The sequence below is a fragment of the Parathielavia appendiculata genome (assembly GCF_033297405.1).
Source record: "Parathielavia appendiculata strain CBS 731.68 unplaced genomic scaffold N657scaffold_1, whole genome shotgun sequence".
NCBI classification, from domain to species: Eukaryota; Fungi; Ascomycota; class Sordariomycetes; order Sordariales; family Chaetomiaceae; genus Parathielavia; species Parathielavia appendiculata.
The window spans coordinates 1,182,905-1,201,667 of NW_026944220.1; the positions used below are offsets into that span (position 1 = coordinate 1,182,905).

The window sequence follows — 18,763 nt, forward strand, 5'->3', positions numbered from 1 at the left end:
GTTCACTTTATCTCTTTCTGGTCTAGGCCAGGCCGTCCGCCGCTATGCGTTCCCTCTCCGCTACAGGGAGCGTTACTCTCCTACTACTTAGCCTGGCGGCTGCCGTGCCTCACAGGACCCGGACGACGAGGTACGCTGTCAACAAGGATCGAGCCGACGCCGTCAAGGAGGCATTCCAGGTGTCCTGGGATGGGTATCACCGATATGCCTTTCGGCATGACTCCCTGCGGCCTGTGACCAACGGGTTCGCGGATGACAGGTATATCCCCATGCATTCTGTCAAGGGCGTCTATAAGGTTGGCTGACGGCTGATAATATCAGAAACGGTTGGGGGGCAAGCGCCGTTGACGCCTTCAGCACGGCACTGGTCATGGAGAAGTGGGATGTTGTCGACCGGATTCTAGCGTACATCCCCGAAATCGACTTTGACACCACCACGACTGAGGTGTCCCTGTTCGAGACCACCATTCGCTATCTTGGGGGCCTTGTGTCTGGTAAAATGATGCTGCAATTCACCCACGGCAGTTGGAGCTGACGTATGCACCAGCCTACGACCTCCTCACCGGCCCGCTAAACGACCACATCAAGCAGATCTCGGATGTGGAAGCAATCCTCAGCCAGGCAAAACGGCTGGCCGACAATCTCAAGGTGGCCTTCGACACCCCCAGCGGCGTGCCCGACAATAATCTTTTCTTCAATCCCCCGCGCAAGGGAGGCTCAACAACAAACGGCATTGCCACCATTGGCACGCTGGTGCTCGAGTGGACGCGCCTAAGCGATCTCTCCAACGACACCGAGTACGCGAACCTGGCGCAGAAGGGCGAGTCCTACCTCCTCCACCCCCAGCCAAAGTCAGGGGAGCCGTTCCCGGGGCTTCTGGGGACCAATGTGCGGCTCTCGGACGGGCACTTTGTCGACAGCAACGGCGGCTGGGGTGGCGGTACCGATAGCTTCTACGAGTATCTCATCAAGATGTACCTGTACGACCGGGAGCGCTTCGCCGAATACCGGGACCGGTGGGTCTTGGCCGCCGACTCGTCCATCGAGCACCTCGTCTCGCATCCGACGACACGGCCGGAGCTGACCTTCCTCGCCATGTGGCGGGGCAAGGAGCTGCGTTTTGTTTCCGAGCACTGTATGCCCTACACCTCCCTTATTCTCTACACCCTTCTTCTCCTGTTCTCCAAGATCCCATGCTCACGCAAGTACTCTTAACCAGTGGCGTGCTTCAACGGCGGCAACTTCATCCTCGGCGGGCTGACGCTCAACGAGCCGGCCTACACGGAATTCGGTCTTAAGCTCGTCGACGGCTGCCACGAGACGTACACCTCGACAGCAACGGGAATCGGGCCCGAAATCTTTGCCTGGCAGGACGCGGCACACCCGCTCAACGCGACCAACAACCCGCCAGCGCCGGCGAACCAAGCCGCCTTCTACAGCAGCTCGGGCTTCTGGATCACCAACGGCAACTACGTCCTCCGGCCCGAAGTCATCGAAAGCTATTACTATGCCTACCGCGCGACGGGCGACCCAAAGTACCAGGACTGGGCGTGGGAGGCGTTTGAGCGGGTGCGCGAGACGTGCCGCGTCGGGAGCGGCTTCTCGAGCATAAGGGACGTGAACCGGCCTGGAGGCGGCGGGTATCATGATTTTCAGGAGAGCTTTTGGTTTGCCGAGGTCTTGAAGTACAGTTATTTGATTCATGCCGAGGTGAGTGCATTCCATTGAAAACCGAGTCCACCGCTGGGAGTGGAGACGGGGTAGAAGTTACTGACGGATGGTGATGCACAGGATGCCCCGTGGCAGGTCAAGGCTGATCATACAAATGAGTTTGTGTATAATACTGAGGCGCATCCGATACGGGTCGCGGCGCCGCGGGCAGGGGAGACGGTGAGCAGGTAGATGGTTTGCGGAGCCGGAGTGTGTAAATTTTATTTGGATAGTGCTAATGGACGTGATGCTTCGTTTCCACACTTGATGTATCTTCTCCTCCACACGCCATCCAAAATATGAACATCAACATGAGTTGAAATTCATAATACGCTCTTCCCCGACATAAGCATCGTCAATCGTCAATGTACAATGACATGAAAACCCATCGTCATGTTAGAGAGACCCAGGCCATCCGGCCTCACGCACCGCCCTCCCGCTTGGCATACTCGTCCTCCATGGCCTCCTCGTAGCGCCTGTCGGCCTCAATTTCGGCCTCTGTCTTGGGTCTTGTCGTGCCGGCACCCGTGTTGACCCCGGCACCCGTTGGGCGTGAAGCCGCGGTGCTTGCTGTCTCGGGATGCTGCTTAGGCTGTGTGTTGGCCGGAACGATTGGCGTTTGGTCGGGCATTGTGAAGCAGTTGAGAAAACAATTGCTGGTTCAGGAAATCTTGAGAGCTGTCGGTTAGGGTGTGTCGTTGGAGGTGATGGTTCGAGTGCATGGTTTGTATATGCATACTGACCCTTGGCGGTGGCGGCATCAGTGGCAAGGCCGCGCGCACCTGACCTATTTTACCTACCTATGGCTCCTTCCATCTTGTTTCTCCACAACGACCTGGAGTGGAGGCCTCGGTTCACTTTGTTGTTTCATGTTCAACTTCAGGGGCATCAACACCTCCATCGCCATCATGGCCAAATCATCTCTATTTCATCTCTGCTCTTCCTAAGCTAGAGGTCCCCTCCATGTAACACGCGACAAATCCTCTCCCGCCCAGCTGCGCGGTCTTCTTGTTGCGCGCCTGTCAACATGATCAATCTCCTGGCCTTCGGGAGCCTCGTTCGTCCCGTCGTCTTTCGGAATTGGCGACCGTGCCGGTGGTTGCGGAGGATCCGGCGTTGGTTCAGGGGTCGGAAGTCCGTTGTCCGGCGTCGAATCATCCGAGTGATGAGGGTGCTTGGGAGCCGAGTCCACCCCCGAGTTTTGACCCAACTCGACCGGCGGATCCGTAGATTGATTGGGAGATTCATGAGCCGGCGGATTGCCTGGTTGCTCCCCAGGAATGGGATCTTCAGACCCGATCCCCTGGGTTTCAGCATCCTCGTAGTCTGGAGCGTCGTCCAGGTGCTCAAGCACTCGCAAAGTGAAGCCCAAAGACCGCACACACTCCCTCCGATCCAACCCATTCAACGCATTACGTACCAGCCACTCCACCTCATCATCCAGCAAACCACCCTCCCTTTCCTCCACCTTACGTGTGGTCAGCACCTTCCGCCCCGCCGTCACGCGCTCCCAATCCCGCACCAACATACCCGTAACCCTGTGCTCTCCGTCCTGCGCCTTCGACCCACCCTTCATCACCTCAAACGCCCGATTAAAAAACTCTCTAAACTCATCCGCCGCCTGCTTCTTCTCCCGCTCGCTCTCCTCCTTGCCCTCGCCCTCCTCTCCTCTCGCCGGAGCAGGAGGAGGAAAAAGAGCAGCTGCAAAACCATCCCTTCTCTTCCTCGCCGCCAACCGGACAAGGCCCCGGCCCAGGCTGGCGCGCACGCCCTTCTCTGTTTGACCCAGCGCGGCCAGGTCGGACTGCAGCTCCTCCTCGGAGCGCACCGCGATTTTGGCAGGATTGGCGGCCGGGGATAAGCTCGCGGCAGGGGGCGGACCCTCGGCGGCCGGCAGAAGCTCGTCGGGGATCCATGGACCCTTCGCGATGGCGATCGGCGTCGTGTCGACCCGCCACCGGCAGTGCCACCAACCGGCGCGGGTTCTCCTGCGTTGCGTTGTTTTGAGGTACGAGCGCATCTTGGTGGTCGTGTCTGGTATTTGTAGAGCGGATGGGAAAAGGGAAAAGGGAGAATGGGTGTGTCTGTGTTGCTTGCGTTAGGGATGTCGGGAAGAAACTGGCCAGAAGCTGAGGGGGATGGACAGCGGTATATATGCTGCTCGGGTGAAAGGGTGAAGTGGTTGTGTATATTCGTTGCCAATGCGTATTTTCTCACATGTCAAACGGCAGCACCACGCTCGGCCTGTGCTATGGGAGAGATACATGAGAAATGGTGGCCCGAGATAGCACTGGTCGGATCATCAGAAGACGCACACGGTATGGACTACGCGCTTTGGTCAACGCTAGAGCAGAGATATGCACACACACACCTCGTTGTGAAGCTCTGCTCACTTGGCCTTCCGTCGAACCTTGAACGTCTTGAGCGGGTCTTTCCTCCCGCCCACCTTGAACGACCGCCCCTTTGACTTGCCCTTCCTGTGTTTCCTATCCTTGCCGCCCTCCTTCTTGAACGGCACGAAGCCGACCTGTTGCGACGTCAATGCCTGTTTCCCGTCCTTGGGAAGCAGGTAATCGGGCACGTGCTTGAGATGGGGTTGCTGTCTCGTCACCCGGCCCAGCTCACCGTCGTGTCTGAGATGGGAGAGTTCGGCGGGGTTCTCTTCAAAGTATCTGTGCAGCAAAAAGTCAGATGCCGCGTAATCTGGTCCAGGCGCACGCAAGGACACTCACCGTTTGAGAGTCTCGCTCCTCAGCAACTCCTGTCGTAATTCTCTCGTCCTGGCCTCCCGGATGGCCACCTTGGTGACGGCACGCAGTGCTTCCGACAAGTTAGTCAGCTGAAAGCATCTGTGATCCTTTTGCAGAGACATACCGTCGTTCATGCGGTATCTGAACGCCTCCATCTGCGACTTGTTGAAATTATATGGCTCCAACGTCCTGTTCAGTTTCGCCTGTTGTCTCATGACCTTTGCCAGCACCCTTTCGTCCTTCTCGGTGCTCTTGACAGTGGTCGCCTTGTGCTTCCCGTAGTGCTCCTTCGGGATGACAAAGGAAAGCGCAATGCCGGCACGGCCAGCCCGGGCAGTCCGCCCTATCCTGTGGGTATATGACGAAGCAGATGTAGGCATGTCAAAGTTGATCACTGCGGCAACGTTCTTGAAGTCGATACCTAGCTTGGGGGTCAGTTCGCGCTTTGGGACGTTGGTCTGTTCGCATACCTCGTGATACCCCATATTCCTCATCCTTCCTGTGTCTCCGCTTCTTCTTGGGCTGCTCTGTTCCCTCCTCCCCATCTTTGCTCTTGGGCTTCTTGGCCTCCTTCTTGTCGCCTTCTGCTTCCGCAGCTTCGTCTCCAACAAACTCGGGCTTCTCGTCCGACGCTATGATGATGTCATAAATACCCTGCTAGCGCATTAGCTCCTGCTTGCCCAGGCCTGGTCCGACTCATATCAACGTACGCGGTTGAATTCCTCGATGATCTTGATCCGGGTGTTGATGGGCAGCTCAGAGTTCAGGACGCAACTCCTGATGCTGAACTGTTCAAAGAAAAGCTGCAGTCTGTCAGCAAACGCTCTGCCAGCCAAAGAAACTATCCATGCCCACTTTCAATCGGTATGACCGATCAATGTCGGCGACAAAAATCAGACACGGCCCCTTGATCAGTTGTAGTTTGAAGATAAGGTACGAGATCAGCCACTTGTCGTCCTCGGCACACTTGACGTAAAACTGGGTGAGCTTCTCGTCCTCCGCCCCGAACTCCTCTTGCAGATCCAGCACCGTTGGATTCCGGCAGAAGATACCCTTCAGCGCATCCAGCTCGGCCGACAGCGTTGCGCTCATCATGATGGTCTGCACGCCCTTGGGCAGCGACCGCGAAATGTTCTCCATGTCCTCGTCGTAGCCGTAAGACAGCACCAGGTCGGCCTCGTCCAGGATCAGGTACTGCAACTTGGCGAGCGAGAGCGCCGCCGAGTTGACGCTGTGCCAGGCGCGGGCGGGAGTCGAGACGACAATGTCTGGAACGTTGGCGAGCAGGGAGCGCTGAACGGCGTCGGAGACGTTTTCGGTCAGCTTGGCGGCGTGCATGTCCTTTGCGCAAAAAGCCGAGAAGTGCTCGATGGCTTTGAAGACTTGGTCGGCGAGCTCGCGGGTCGGAACCAGGATGAGGCCGGCGGTGAAGGGTGTTGGATCGGTCTGCAGTAGGTTAGTATCGGACCGCCAATGGACGGGTAAGGCGGTGCGGGAGGCTATCCATACAATCTTGCGCTTCAGGATGCTGGACAGCACAGGGAGGACGTAGGCAGCCGTCTTGCCGGACCCCGTCTTGGCTTTGCAGAGCACATCTTGGCCTTGTAGTGCCAGCGGAATGGCCTTTCGCTGAACGAGTGTGGGCTTCTCAAAGCTCTGCTGTGCGACGGCCTGCACCAGGCGCGGGTCGAGGCCAAGGTCGGCGAAGGTAAGCTCAGGTTCCGATTTGGCGGCAGCTGGCTGCTTTTCGGCTTGGCTGGACTTTGTTTCAAGTTCCGGCTGGGCCACGGTAGACTCGTCGCGCTTGTCCAATTTGCGTTTCATGTTGGTGTCGTGCGCGGGCAAAGGTGTTCGTTCACTTGTGGTTGTTGACTGGCGCCGAACTCTCTCTCTGCTCCAACAAGAGGGTGTTGGACTACCAAAAAATTGCGGCTGCTCACCAGAAGATAAGATAAGCGCCCCACATGGCTCTAGTGGGGCAGAAGCTTGCGAGCCCCGCCTTCTCCACGAGCTTATTTGCAATCTGCATGCTCAATGCGTCTCTCATTCCCCCATTCTTCATGATAAATTCGGCAGTCATGGAGTCCAGTAAAACAATCAATTCAAGGACATTGCCATCGAGACTCGACAGGTGTTTCAAAGCGATCCTTAGCAGCGTGTTAGTTGTATTCTAACTCGATCTGTCGAGATTTGCACGAATATTCATAAGTTCCCCCCCATCCCCTACTCACTCAGCAGCAGGCTGCCGCGGCCTTTCCACTACGGCGAAGCATACTTGTACTCAAATTGCTCTTTCGCCCGATCCACCAACCTCCTTCCCTCCTCAATCGTTTTCTTCCCCTCCTCGCTCTCCATAATCGCCCGATTCGAGAGTCCGCTCGGCTTGCCGCTCGGAACAGCCAACCCCCTCTGCACCGCAGGCCTGGCAAGCAGCCTGTCCAGCCAGGCCTTGACATTGGGGAACAGCGCCGGCAGATCAACCCCAGAGTACTGCGCCATGTTCACCCACCCTACCAGGCTAATATCCGCGATGCTGTACTTGCCCCGTCCTGGGCCTGCAACATAGTCGCGGTCGGCGAGGCGGGCGTCGAGGATGCCGTACAGGCGCTCCGATTCGCCTACATAGCGTTGAATAGCGTAGGGAATCTTCTCCTTCGCGAACCGGAGGAAGTGGTTGGCTTGGCCTTGCCTTGAGTTTTGTACATATCCATCAGCACGCGCTTTCTGGAGCGGAAAAAGGGAGACAAGAGAACCCACATCGGCCCCAATCCGCCATGCTGCCAGGCAATCCACTGCTCCGCCACGGAATAGTCGTCCGAGTCGACGGGGAAGCTGAACTTGTTCTCGGGGTCGTAGTGCCTCGCTAAGTAGTTCAGGATGGCGATGCCCTCAAAGACGGCGAACCCGCTGCGGTCATGGTCGACGATGGTCGGGATGCGACCGTTGGGGTTGAGGGCCGTGTACCAGGGCTGCTTCTGCGTGTTCTTGCTGATGTTGATGGCCTGAACCGTGTAGGGCTTGCCGTAGGCTTCTTTGAGCTCCTCGAGGAAGACGGAGACTTTGACGCCGTTGGGGGTGCCTGGGTTGCAGGGTGAGTAGTTTGGACAGAGTAGTTCGTAGTGAGCCGGGTGTTACCGACCATACGTCAGGAGTTCAATGCCGGATTTGGCGATGAGGCCAATGGGCTCGGCCATGTTGTCTGGTCTTACTTGGAGACCTGCGATGGTGGTCGAGGGGGAGGAAGAGGAAGAGGAGGAGACTCTTCGCAACTTGCTTGGTTTGACAAGTTGAAGACGCGATGAACCGGAATCCCAAGTATTGACGTCACGACGAATCTGAGAGCAACGGAATTGAATGTCGATGAAAGCGGATCGCAGGAACTGGCTGCTTCTTTTAATACCAAGCCCCGCAACTGGACGAGGTCGCACCATGAGCAACATGTCTGTCCCTACAGCTGCCTGATTGGCCTTGATTCCCGACTTCTGAGCTTCTTGATGCAGTGCAGCTAAACAGCTGTCTCGGGATCCTGAGTAATCACATATACACTCCGTATTCACGATTCCCAAACAATTTCGCGTACGGAACCCCGGCCGCCCCGCAGCGGAGAAATGATTGGAAATACACAAGGACTTTCGTCTCAGAAGATTGGGCTCCTGATTCGGGTGAGCTTTTGAGTCTGTGTGAGGGAGAGCTGGGATTGACGAAATGCATTGGGAACAGTGCCATCCGTTGGAGTCGGCGGGCTTGAAGCAGGAGAGAACCCTTGAACAGACTTAAACAATGAACCATGTCGGAACGTTTATCTGAAACCGGACAGGGAATCAAAACCACACGGCCGTATTCGACGCTGGAGCCAGACACCCAAACATCCTCTCAGGCGTCGCTCTTCAACTTCCAATCCGCATACCTGCTTCGCACCAACATCACGATTCACTTACGGTAAATGTGGCGCAAGACGTGTGATGAACAAACAAAACAAACTCCACTTACACCTTGTGCCGCGCGTTCGTTTTCCGCCATAGAATAAGCTGTCCGGTAGAGCCTCCGCCTGGATGCTCCTGACTTATCGGTCGCGAGCTGCGCGACGCACGGGAACGGATTGTGGTTCCCTCAGACTTGAACGGCTGGGTCCGGCTGAAGACCATCGCTTGCTCTTAGCTGCTATTGTTGGGCCCGGCTCCCTGCCTATCCAGCACCGAGTTTAGCAGTGCTTCACAGTCCTCCCTCTCATTTTTTGTGCGCCTTAAGTCACCGGAGACACAGTTCTTGAATTCCTTCTGCACGTCGTCAAGCTGGCCGTATAGTTCGATAGCCTCCATCTCGGCTCGGTTCTCTCCTGCCGATGCTGCTCCATTTGGGAGGTGCGTCGGGCGAGCGTCCTATCAAGAGCCTGGGTCTATGATGGGCAATGGTGCAAACAACGGGCGCCAGGCCCAGGAGAACTTGCCCCTCCACCAAGAAGAACCTCAGATTAAGCATTGAGGCAACGAGAGCGGTTTGCTGTGCCTCAACTCCTCTTTGCTCCTCTAGCTCAACCTCCCCTGCGAGACCCGCGAGGTTCTCCATGAGAAGTGTGTTGTCTTTTGTCAATGTGGGGTTCTTGTGTCTCAGCTTGGAGTTTCCGTCCATCAGGCTGGAGGTCTCTTCTCAAAGTCTGGAATTCTCCTCCCGGATACTGGTACTTTCACCCCTCAGACTGGAGGTCTTCTCCTGCAAACTGCACTTCTCCGTCCGACTGGCGTTCTCGTCCCTCAGACTGGAAAGCTCCTCCCTTAGACCGGAATTCTCTACTCCCAGTGTGCTGCTTTGCCCCCTGGCCTGCCCCAGTTCGCGCCTAATCTTAGTTACCTCGGCACTGCTTTTTGTGAGCTGCGCTTGAGCACGCTGGTAAAGTTGTTCAAGTTCGGAGATCCGATTGTCCTGGGAGTCCAGCTCGTTCTTCAATTCGGAGATTCGTCTCAGCAGCTCCTCATTTTCGGCTCTGCGATCGCAATCAAGCTTATCTTGGTTGTCCAGAATACGCTTGATTTCGGCTCCCCGTCGGTCATGGTCGGTCAAAAGCCATGCATAACTTAGCTGGGTTTCCTCCTTCTCCTGTCGATAACGTCGGCTTTCTTCAGTGGCAATAGCTTCAGCCTCGAGGGCAACGTCTCGATCATGGATGGCGGCGTTCTTCTCTTGGATAGCAGTGTCTCTATCCTCAGTGGCGGCGTTAATGTCTTGGGTAGCTGTCCTTTTTGCCTGGATGATAGTGTCTTTAAGTTCCAGGATGAGGGCATCGTTTTCGTTGACGACGGCTCTCAGTCTTGTAAATTGATGAATAAAAAGGCCTACTACGGCGAACGCACTCGCTTTGTGCTGCCGAGGGGTGGGTGGCAAGGGTGCTGGTCCTGGGATTCCGGATGGTTGGGCTTGGAGGCAACCCAAAAGACTTTCCACAAGGGTTGAATGAGTACATTCCCGAGGATCCTCTGGTGGTCGAGCCCGATGGAGGAGCTCGTGAAGCCATGGGAAGACGGCAACGCCAGTCAAGGCTCCTCAAGAATTGCCGGGGATGGGAGACCCTGGGAAAGAACTTGCGAGTTCCAGGCTTGGGAGAGCCAACTACAAGGAGCGCACGTTTAATAAGTGTAGAACTGCGCTTTTCGCAAAGGACAAGGCTGAGTGCCAGTCAATGTGTTGGCTTGCCTGCAGCTTGACTCTCACACAGCACCAATAGGATGCGGGTTGTCGAGCGCGAGTTCATGTCGTGTGCCTTCCAGTTGTAGCTGAGGCCAATCACTCCCCCCTTCCTGACCGTAGAGACGCATCTGCCTTCGCACCTCGCATCACGGTGGTTTAGAGATGCCGCAAGCAACATCCAGCTCGGGAAAGCCGACGGTGGAGAGGATGCAAGGAATCTCATCAAGCAGGAATACTACCTTGCCAACTCGGTCATAGGACCAACGCCGCAGGTCTCTGGGTTTGGAAGCGTGGGAGCAAACCCATTGCCATAGTACGAGAGAGAGAACGTCCCTGTTAGTAACATCGTGGTGCCCTCGTATCACTGGCACCTCACTGAGGATTCTCGCAATGACATACCCCTATCCACAATGCCAGACGATGACCTTGACCATATGAAATAACTTCGCCCCTGCCCACCGGACGCTCTTAAACCATCGGGTCTTCGGTAGTCTCATATCAGTATGGGAACTGTTCTGAAGGGATTGGCCATCAAAGAAAGCGTCCAGCTCGGAGTCCTCCGTTTGCTCTGGGTCCGTCTGATCGTAGATTGGCTATCTAGCTATACAGGTTAGATTTCGAACCAACAATATAGCAGCCTTGTCCGTGCATCTGTACTGAGAAATTGACCATGAAGCGGGATGGGATGGCCGCTGCAGAATTTGCGGAGTCAATGACCCTGGCAACCCCCAGTTCGTACGGTGTTTGTTCCAGGGATGAGGATACATACGATCGTGTTGTAGGCCAGAGAGAGTGTTGGTCGGCCTGCAGGCATAACGCGTACCGTTTACACACGCGAAACCCCGTATCAGTACCTATTCATTTCACTTCTTATCCTCCGTCCACATCCCACCTTTTCATCCCAGCCTCGTGATCTTTGCCGCACCTGTGGTCTCCGGCATAACAGCGTGAGCAGTGCATATCAAACAACGCAAACATAGTTGCACAGTCAGGACTGCATTGGCGACATGCTGACCAAATCATCAAATGAATCGTCGTACACAACATAAAAGCACACCGCCCTCATCCGTCTCATTGTTGCATCATACATCGACTTCCCAACTCCATCCTCTTAACCCGGCGCTGGCAAAGATTGGGGCAGAATTGCTATACCAGCGAGTTATCTTGACACGTGATGAAGCAGGAAAACGGAAACAGAGACCACCAGTATCATAAGACTTGACATTTCCCAGCAGGGAACCACCCAGAGACCGGAGCTCCTGCCATTCCCCAAAACAATAGCCGAAAAAGTAGCGAATGAGACAACACAAAAAAAAGAGGGAGACAGCCATTCGGACCATAACTCTTCAGCAGGTCGTCACAGCCTGGGTGATGATCCGCTCGTAAAGCCTAGTAACGCCGCTCATAGTCACGAGGAGGGTAGGGCTCCCTCACATACGGGTCTCGAGGAGGGAAGTCCGGCGGCGGAGGACGACGATCGTAGGCGCGGCCGTTCATGTAGGGATCCGGGGGAGGGTAGTCCCGAGGGCCACCGCGGTAAGGATCATCATAGCGGCGCGGGGGCGGGTAGTCGTCAATGGGCGGCGGTCCGCGACGCGGAGGCGAACGATAGCCTCCCCTCCTGTCATCATAATAGTCCCGACGAGGGGGCGGGGTGCGCTCACGGTACCCATCCCGATAACCATCCCTGCGCGGGCTGTACCCACGCGGCGGGACACGCCGGTCGTAGTCATCAATGGGAGGCGCGTAAGGACGACGCGGGGAACGCGAACGAGCTCGGTCGCCCCGGGGGATGTCGGGTTGGGTCTGTTAGTGGATTAGCTGGCAGACAAGAACTAAATTGAGCGGGCAGCCATACGTTGGCGACGCAAGTCACGCGAGCGTTCTTGAACTCGCGGCCGTCGAGTTTCTCGACCGCAAGTCTGAGGTCGGCAGCACTTTCAAACTCAACAAAGCTGAACCAGCGGTTAGCGCCTGTGCTTTCAGAAGCATTCGCTGAATCAAGGTCTCACGCACCCCTCGTTGCTGCCGTTGCGGTTGGTCTCGGAATAGACGACATCAAGTCCGGATTGCCGGGCGAAGTCTTTCAGATCCTAGAGCCAGATTCCATGTAAGTTGAAATGCCGGAGCCGAGGTTGGCGGTATCCCTCGAGAAGAACCAGTTAAGTCCAGTGAAGCCAAGAATGCCAAAGGATTGGGGAAGACGGCGGGAAGAGTCTTTGGCTTGAAAGCCCTCCGCAAGCCCTTCGTTCCGCCAACAGAGCCCTAGGAAGTGATGTGCACATGGGGAGTGGCGGCAGCCGAACAACAACGGAGAAATCACAGGCCTGGGCGAAGGATGCCGACCAGGAGCTGACCATTGTGGGAAGAGGGATCTCAAGTCCAGTGCGACCAGGAAGGAGGGCAGGGTTAGTCCATGCGGGCCAATGGCATGGCCGGTTCCAAAACTCAAGAGCGCGAGCGCGTGTATCCATGCTGTGTCCGTGGAAAACGAAGCGGGAGGAGAGCTTAACAGACCTGCCAGCTGGTATCATTGGGGAGTCCAGTGATTTGCATGCGATGCGGTGTGCGACGCGGGCGAGGAGCACTGCTGCGCTCATGGCTGTATCCGCCGCCTTGCTCACGGTGACGGGAGCCTCGAGCAAATTGGACTGTGAGGCGTTCGCCCATGAAGTCGGATCCATCTTAAGCACCTCGTTAGCTAGCGAATCCAGAGCCAGGGTATCGAAATTCAAAGTAAGTTGGGGCCTCGACATACGGAAAGCTAGAGGGGAACAAGCCTGGTTAGCGAACGATCATGGCTGATGTAGAATGATGGGTGGCATCAAGACCAACCTGGCACGACATCCCGGGCGTCCATGGCATCCTTGTACTCGATGAAGCCGAAGCCATTCATGAGCTTGATCTCGGTTATTTCACCGGTGCCATGGGTCGCGAAGTGAGCCTCGACATCTGCCTTGGTAGCTGGCGGCGGGCGTCAGTCTCAACAGCAGTGCATTTGTCGGGTTGCGGCCGTAGCCTTGTCGCTGGCGCGTGTGCATCGCAAAACATACCATTCCGGGGCAGGTTGCCCAGGTAAAGGCGGGTAGACGACACCTCAGTCATCTTGCTCTGGATCCGCAGCGTGCGATGGGTTGGATCGATGGATGGTTTCGATGATCGGGAAGACGTGGAGACTGGTCGTCCGTTTGTTGTTTGGGTGGGGTTGAAACTGATAAAGCTTGGGCCAGTTCCAGGAATCCAGGTCCGCGAGGCTTGTGAGCGGGCGACGGCAAGTCGAGACAACTACCCTCAAGGGTCAATGCAGGTCTGCCAGAGAGCCAGGCAGTAGATGTGCGGAGATGTCTGTTGAGATGGGATGATGGAGAGGGCAAACGATAGCGCTCTGCTAACGATGCCGCTGGGCTTGGTGATGGGGAAGATGGGAAATGGTAGAGGCGAGGAAAATTGGCGCGTGGGACGACAGAGAGCAAGGGCTAAAGCGCCAAGCCTCGCTTGCATGTGGGGCGATGCAACAAGCGGGAAGAGCAACCCTGGCGAGCCATTGATGCGGCTCGTTCCTTCAGCTTCCTCTTCATGTCTTTTTACCTTTTACCAGTCGGATGCCAGTGATTTAAATGGTTCTGATTCTCGTTGCATTTGTTTACTCCTTCACTGGCTTCTGCCCCATATTGGTTCGTCTTTGGTATATATTACACATATTACACTACGGGTACGTCTGTATGTTACTATGGTACAATAACTGGAGTCTGCCTCCCTCAGTTTGCGCCAAGAACGGGTCTGCCAGCCGATGTGGGGGCACGCAGCGTCGAGTTCGCCTGCTCCAGACCACTGCACAACACCCTGACGCCCAGTAAGCCGCCTTGCGTGCTGCATCAGGTGCTCGCATCATGTGTGTGCCTTCAACCTTAGGACGGGTGCCTTCAGCAAGCCTCCAGATGTTCAGAAGCACCCAATTATGTACCGCCGCCAATCCTTGGAGGAAAAAGATTGAAGTCAAATCTCCAAACACCAAAGTTGCGCCTCGGTTGCGGATTCGACATGAGAAAACGGAGAACAGCCTAACCACACCACAGACCGCCTTTGATGAACGCCCGCCATGCAAGCCCAGAGCGCACAACACCAGCACCAAGACATACTTACACACGACCATCCTTATGTGGTCTCATGTCGAAAAGAACGCCTTTGCAATGCAGTCCCAGGCCAAATCCCCTTGCCATCAACCTGCCGCCAAAGTAGCCTACTCCTCCTCCTCGCCCTTTGAATCCTAATCCTCAAACAAGATAGCGACGACCTCATCCAACAGCGTAAACGCTAGGTGTGCACTAGCCAACACAAATCCACATATCAGTAACCACAACCTCAACGGCGTTCAACAACCAAGCAGGAGGGAGAGGTAAGGAGGAAAAGAAAGAAAGACTCACTTCAACCTCGCATTATTAAACGCAGCAAACACCCGCCGGCTCGCAGCCTGCGCATTCACCCGTCCCACCACGCTGCCCACAAGATCCGGCACCAGCGTAGCCATCATCAAGCCAGCCTCAGTCCTTGTCCTGGCCTTCTCCGCCTGGGTTCTCGACACCTTGCTCTTAGGCAACTCACCCCCGGGCCACAGCCCGAGCTTCAGCAGCCCGATATACCTCAGCAGCGCCTCCTCCTGCACCAGCGCCTTCACATTCTCCCTCAGCTTCCGCTCAATCGCGCCGCCTAGTAGCTGGTGCAGCACTACCACTACAGCCCGGCCGCGCAGCCAATTATTCCCGCGGTTGAGCTCAAAAACTTCGAGAAAAATATCGCAGATGGGCTTGACAAACGGCTCGACCTCCTTGTTCTCAAAGGCATTCAGCTCGGCCTCGGCCTCGGCGGCGCTCATCAGGCCCGCCGCGTCGGCCGATGCAGCAGCAGCATCCTCGAGCGAAGGGACGGCGGGGCCGAGTTGGTTCGCCGCGGCGGCGATCAGGTTCTGGCCTGCCAGCGAAAGCTGATCCAGCACGGGGATGCTGCCGAATATATCCTCCATGCCGTCGGCGACCGAGTCGTACAGGCGGGTGATCATGTCCCTCTTGTAGCCGTTGGTTGCGTCGTCGCGGTCCGTTGGGCCGGCGCCGCCGTTTGAGGTCATCCCCTGCGGGTTGATGACGCGTTGCGAGAGGAAGGCACGCAGGTCGCGGCTGCGGCAGACGTCCGGAAGGAGGAGGAGTTCGCTGAGGTATTTCTCAAGGGCCACGCGCCGTTTCTGGAGGAACTCGGTCTGCAGCTTCATGACGACGCGCCGGCGGGGGAAGTCGAGGTTGCGCACCGAGGGGTAGCGCGAACGGAGGTTCTGATGCAACTCAAGGAACTCGCTGTAGCGGCGCGTGACAATCCATGTGGCGGCGGGCATCCTTTCGCCTGCGTTTCGGGAGACCTCGATGGCGTAGAGGGCGAACTCCTTGCCGTCCTCCTCGCGGCCGACGTGGATGGACTTGATCTTGATGGTAGAGCGGCCGTAAAGACTGTTGTCGCTTTCCTGGATGACGTACTGCTGCCGCTGCAATTCCTTCCGCCGTATTTCCCTCTGCAGACTCGCTTTTGACTTGCGTAGGATCCTCAGCTCGGCCGTGTTGTTGGTAAGCTCTGCCTTCTTCAGCAACGAATCCACCACTGCCTCTTGCGCGACCAGCTTGTCAATGTCGTTAGTCAGAGCCGTGATCGCTTCTGCTAGACCAAGATCACCGGGAGCGGCCTGATGAACAGCATCTGCGTCGTCATCGTCTCTGTCATCATCCAGATCAGAGAGTTCGTCGGAAAGGAACCTGCCCTCGTCGCCAAAGAGGTCGTCGTCAACAAACACGCCGATGCGCGAGGCGGCGCTCACCAACCCTAGGGATGCCAAACTGGGCTTTTCTTGCCCTTTCGCTGACCGGTCAACCTCCAGCGAACCTCTATTGGAGCGAGGGAGATCGCCAGGCCGGCTGACATCGAAGGATCCCCTGTTTGACTTAGGCGGTTCGGCAGGCTTGGGCGCCTCGAGAGAGTTCCCGCTTGGTCTTGTCAGATCCACCGAACCCCTCCCCGACCTTGGCGTTGCCGCTGGCGAGCCTCCTTTCCTCAGGCCGCCGTTGGGTGGAGCAAAGATGCCACTTCCAGTTTCATCGTCACCAAACAGTGATGCTCTTAGATCCTCCGCTGTTGGCGGGCGGCTTTCCTCAAGAATATTATTCAACGCCTTTTCCATCGCCTGAACGACGTTTTTGTCGGGCACTGGAGGCGCAGCGCTCATATCCTGGTCGAGACTGGCCACAGAATCACCGAGCATGTCATCTCCTGCCTCTTCGTCATCGAATAAAGGAGGGGGCGAGTGAGGCTCGTCGATGGATCGTCGGAGGTCAGATTCATTGTTCGCATTAGGATTAAGGCTTCTAAGATCCGACGCCGATCCGGCGCGTCGATGACCAAAGCCTGCCTGCAGCCTTGGCCCGAGGCGTGCCACGGGCGTCGGCTTTGAGGCGTTGTATGAGGCGGCTCGAGGGAGCGGTGACCCGGATCTGGGGCCAGCAGTAGACAACGCGGTGCGTTTGGATGCCTCCTCGGCGGCGAGCGCCTTGAAGTACAAGTCTGACTTCTTGAAGTTGGGCAGATACTTCTCGCGCATTTCTTCCAGTACTGCGCTCTGTGCTCGTAAGATCTCCCTTCGCGCTCTGTAGTACTGCTCGGGTGTCGCTCGTTTCCCTTCTTTGAGAAATTCTTGGATGATGCGCTTCGAAGAGGCAGGAACCTTTAGCTCGGGTCTGCTAAGGTACGCGGCATCAATCTGGGCAAGATCCAGTCTGTCGGACTCGGTCCATGGTGGTAGCTGCAGCGGCAGTTGTTCACCCTCCGGCCCATCGTCCTCGAGGGGGTTGCGGAAGCCATCCACAACAAGCCAGAACTGAACCATGGGCATGAGCCGCTGCCGGTCCATGTACTCCATGAAGTAAGAGAGTGTTGATGGATCCCGAAGCAGGTCGGCGAGCGAGGCATTCTCCAGGCGAGATTCGCTCGGTAGAGTAACTTCTGTGCTCTGTGGGGGAGCCCGCCGACTTCCTCCAGCAGCCAAGTGCTGGACTCTTTGATCCAGCAGCCGTTTGCCCATCTCCAACCGGCGCAGGTAGACCTGATCCACGTTGTCCTGTTGCGAGTCCCTCATGAGTTGGCTGGCGACTTCGCTGCGGAAGCGTCTGGCGTCTGAGAGGTTGTTGACCTTCCTAATGGCCCTGATGAACTTCTCGAATCGCCTCTCGCTGTCCGCAGGCGTCAGACGGGGAAAAGCTACTGGTTTCCTGGTCTTTGGGGTGGGTGAGGCGTGTTGATCTAGGGCGGCTCGGAGTCTTCTGACCGTGGAGCGATCCTGGAGCATGGTTCGTCCGTAGTTCTCCATTAGCTGGTTCCAGGTATCCGGGTCGGACAACATCTGCATCACAGGGAACATGACTGCACACGCCGTAATCTCCCGGACAAGTATCGACACTGCCCTGGAAGCAAGCCATTTCTCGGGCAAGACGGTGGGGAGGATTCTGGACATTGTTTGGCGCAGGTAGTCCTGCTGGGCCGTCTTGGTGTCTGAGAAGGAGAGGCTCGCTGCCGGATGCAGCTTGCCCTCCTTGTACTTTGACGCAACCGCCAAGTCCAGCTCCTCCGTCTCGGTGACGGAGCGATTCAGCTTGCGTCCCCTAACAGCCCGCTCAGCGTCGTAGAAATCCCGAAAGTGGGCTGTCAGGATGGGAACAAGTCGCGTAGTCAGGACTTCGGCGAGGTCCAACCGCTGCAGCCGGTCGTGAACTCGAAAGAGCGCACATCGTATTGCCTTGTCTACCTCATCCGTGAACACCGGGTTCGTGCTGATGTGGGAGTACCATGATCGTATGAAATCGCGGATAATGTATTCGAGTACCTCGTCGAGGGCGGCCGAAACCTTCGGGGACTCGGGGCAGAGAGATGTCTTGGTATAGGTCTGGCGCTGTCGCAGTGCGGCAAGCTCGGTCTTCCATGCATCCGGAGCTAGAAGCGCGGCGGCATGTGGACGGGCTGTTTTCCGGAGTTCGCGGTATCTGGGGCCGCGCGAGGTGAGGAGTACGAGAGCGAGCAGGGCAGCTGCGGTCAGGAGCACACCGCCGACAAATGCATAGCCGGCCCAACGGAGCGCGGGAAACCAATCTACAGCGTAACCCCAGGCGATAAAGCACGCAACGCCCGCAAGTGCTATGTCTCTCCCCTGAAGGGCCATAGTCTGGGGCTGGCAGCGGGCGGCTGTTGTGGCCGCATGTTTCGATGCCCGCTGTTGTTGTTGCTGGGATGATGGTCTACCGAGAGTGGAGCTGTCCGTTAGTTACCTCACTGATGATTTCACATGCAGTGCCATCGTGAACCAGTAACCCTAACCCTCTGCTTCTCCAGAGGTCAGCTGGAGGCATCGAGGTGATTCAGCTTCTCATGTGCCTTTTTTATTTTTTCCCAACGTTCCATTTTCCTGTGTCGTAACCATAATCATATGAATTCCCAGGGCATGGGCGTCTCCACATGGTGCCCTGTTCACTCTTCCAGATTCCCTTTGAGCTGAAGGTTCCTTGTATGTATGCTAAAAGGTGAAGTGGGTCAAGCAA

The 18,763-nt window shown here is 56.5% G+C and overlaps 7 protein-coding genes across 7 annotated transcripts; 3 read left to right on the plus strand and 4 right to left on the minus strand.

Annotated features, from left to right (window-relative positions):
* Positions 1-44: 44 nt before the first annotated feature.
* N657DRAFT_695638 (glycoside hydrolase family 47 protein) lies at positions 45-2,072 on the plus strand (the record flags this gene model as incomplete). Its single annotated transcript, XM_062797316.1, has 5 exons — positions 45-259; positions 322-487; positions 526-1,135; positions 1,220-1,710; positions 1,792-2,072. 5 exons carry the CDS (start codon positions 45-47, stop codon positions 1,900-1,902), a joined length of 1,593 nt encoding a protein of 530 aa, XP_062652202.1. The 3' UTR covers positions 1,903-2,072.
* On the minus strand, positions 1,907-2,463 carry N657DRAFT_638900 (uncharacterized protein). The gene has a single exon (XM_062791674.1). The coding sequence runs from the start codon at positions 2,339-2,341 to the stop codon at positions 2,132-2,134; it is 210 nt and encodes a 69-aa protein (XP_062652203.1). The 5' UTR covers positions 2,342-2,463; the 3' UTR covers positions 1,907-2,131.
* A 72-nt stretch (positions 2,464-2,535) lies between these two features.
* N657DRAFT_638901 (uncharacterized protein) lies at positions 2,536-3,603 on the plus strand. Its single transcript, XM_062791675.1, has one exon. It carries the CDS (start codon positions 2,957-2,959, stop codon positions 3,569-3,571), a length of 615 nt encoding a protein of 204 aa, XP_062652204.1. The 5' UTR covers positions 2,536-2,956; the 3' UTR covers positions 3,572-3,603.
* Positions 3,604-4,099: 496 nt separating this feature from the next.
* Positions 4,100-7,654, minus strand: N657DRAFT_652117 (DEAD-domain-containing protein; the record flags this gene model as incomplete). Its single annotated transcript, XM_062794263.1, has 10 exons — positions 4,100-4,382; positions 4,443-4,530; positions 4,585-4,803; positions 4,931-5,114; positions 5,171-5,263; positions 5,316-5,906; positions 5,970-6,318; positions 6,736-7,149; positions 7,218-7,539; positions 7,600-7,654. 10 exons carry the CDS (start codon positions 7,652-7,654, stop codon positions 4,100-4,102), a joined length of 2,598 nt encoding a protein of 865 aa, XP_062652205.1.
* A 1,020-nt stretch (positions 7,655-8,674) lies between these two features.
* Positions 8,675-9,478, plus strand: N657DRAFT_22065 (uncharacterized protein). The gene has a single exon (XM_062786280.1). The coding sequence runs from the start codon at positions 8,869-8,871 to the stop codon at positions 9,337-9,339; it is 471 nt and encodes a 156-aa protein (XP_062652206.1). The 5' UTR covers positions 8,675-8,868; the 3' UTR covers positions 9,340-9,478.
* A 2,053-nt stretch (positions 9,479-11,531) lies between these two features.
* N657DRAFT_607818 (uncharacterized protein) lies at positions 11,532-13,540 on the minus strand (the record flags this gene model as incomplete). Its single annotated transcript, XM_062790251.1, has 8 exons — positions 13,196-13,540; positions 12,978-13,106; positions 12,901-12,906; positions 12,660-12,826; positions 12,159-12,235; positions 12,001-12,097; positions 11,812-11,948; positions 11,532-11,763 (listed from the first exon to the last, which is right to left on the minus strand). Exons 1-8 carry the CDS (start codon positions 13,245-13,247, stop codon positions 11,532-11,534), a joined length of 897 nt encoding a protein of 298 aa, XP_062652207.1. The 5' UTR covers positions 13,248-13,540.
* An 869-nt stretch (positions 13,541-14,409) lies between these two features.
* N657DRAFT_629545 (uncharacterized protein) lies at positions 14,410-18,522 on the minus strand (the record flags this gene model as incomplete). Its single annotated transcript, XM_062790897.1, has 3 exons — positions 14,410-14,467; positions 14,567-18,463; positions 18,494-18,522. The coding sequence occupies 3 exons, from the start codon at positions 18,520-18,522 to the stop codon at positions 14,410-14,412; spliced, it is 3,984 nt and encodes a 1,327-aa protein (XP_062652208.1).
* Between the last annotated feature and the right edge of the window lie 241 nt (positions 18,523-18,763).

Bases quoted from the DNA above. Each gene is read 5' to 3' on its own strand.
- N657DRAFT_22065 (XM_062786280.1), top strand. From the start codon at position 8,869: ATGGTGCAAACAACGGGCGCCAGGCCCAGGAGAACTTGCCCCTCCACC.
- N657DRAFT_638901 (XM_062791675.1), top strand. From the start codon at position 2,957: ATGAGCCGGCGGATTGCCTGGTTGCTCCCCAGGAATGGGATCTTCAGA.
- N657DRAFT_638900 (XM_062791674.1), bottom strand. From the start codon at position 2,341: ATGCCCGACCAAACGCCAATCGTTCCGGCCAACACACAGCCTAAGCAG.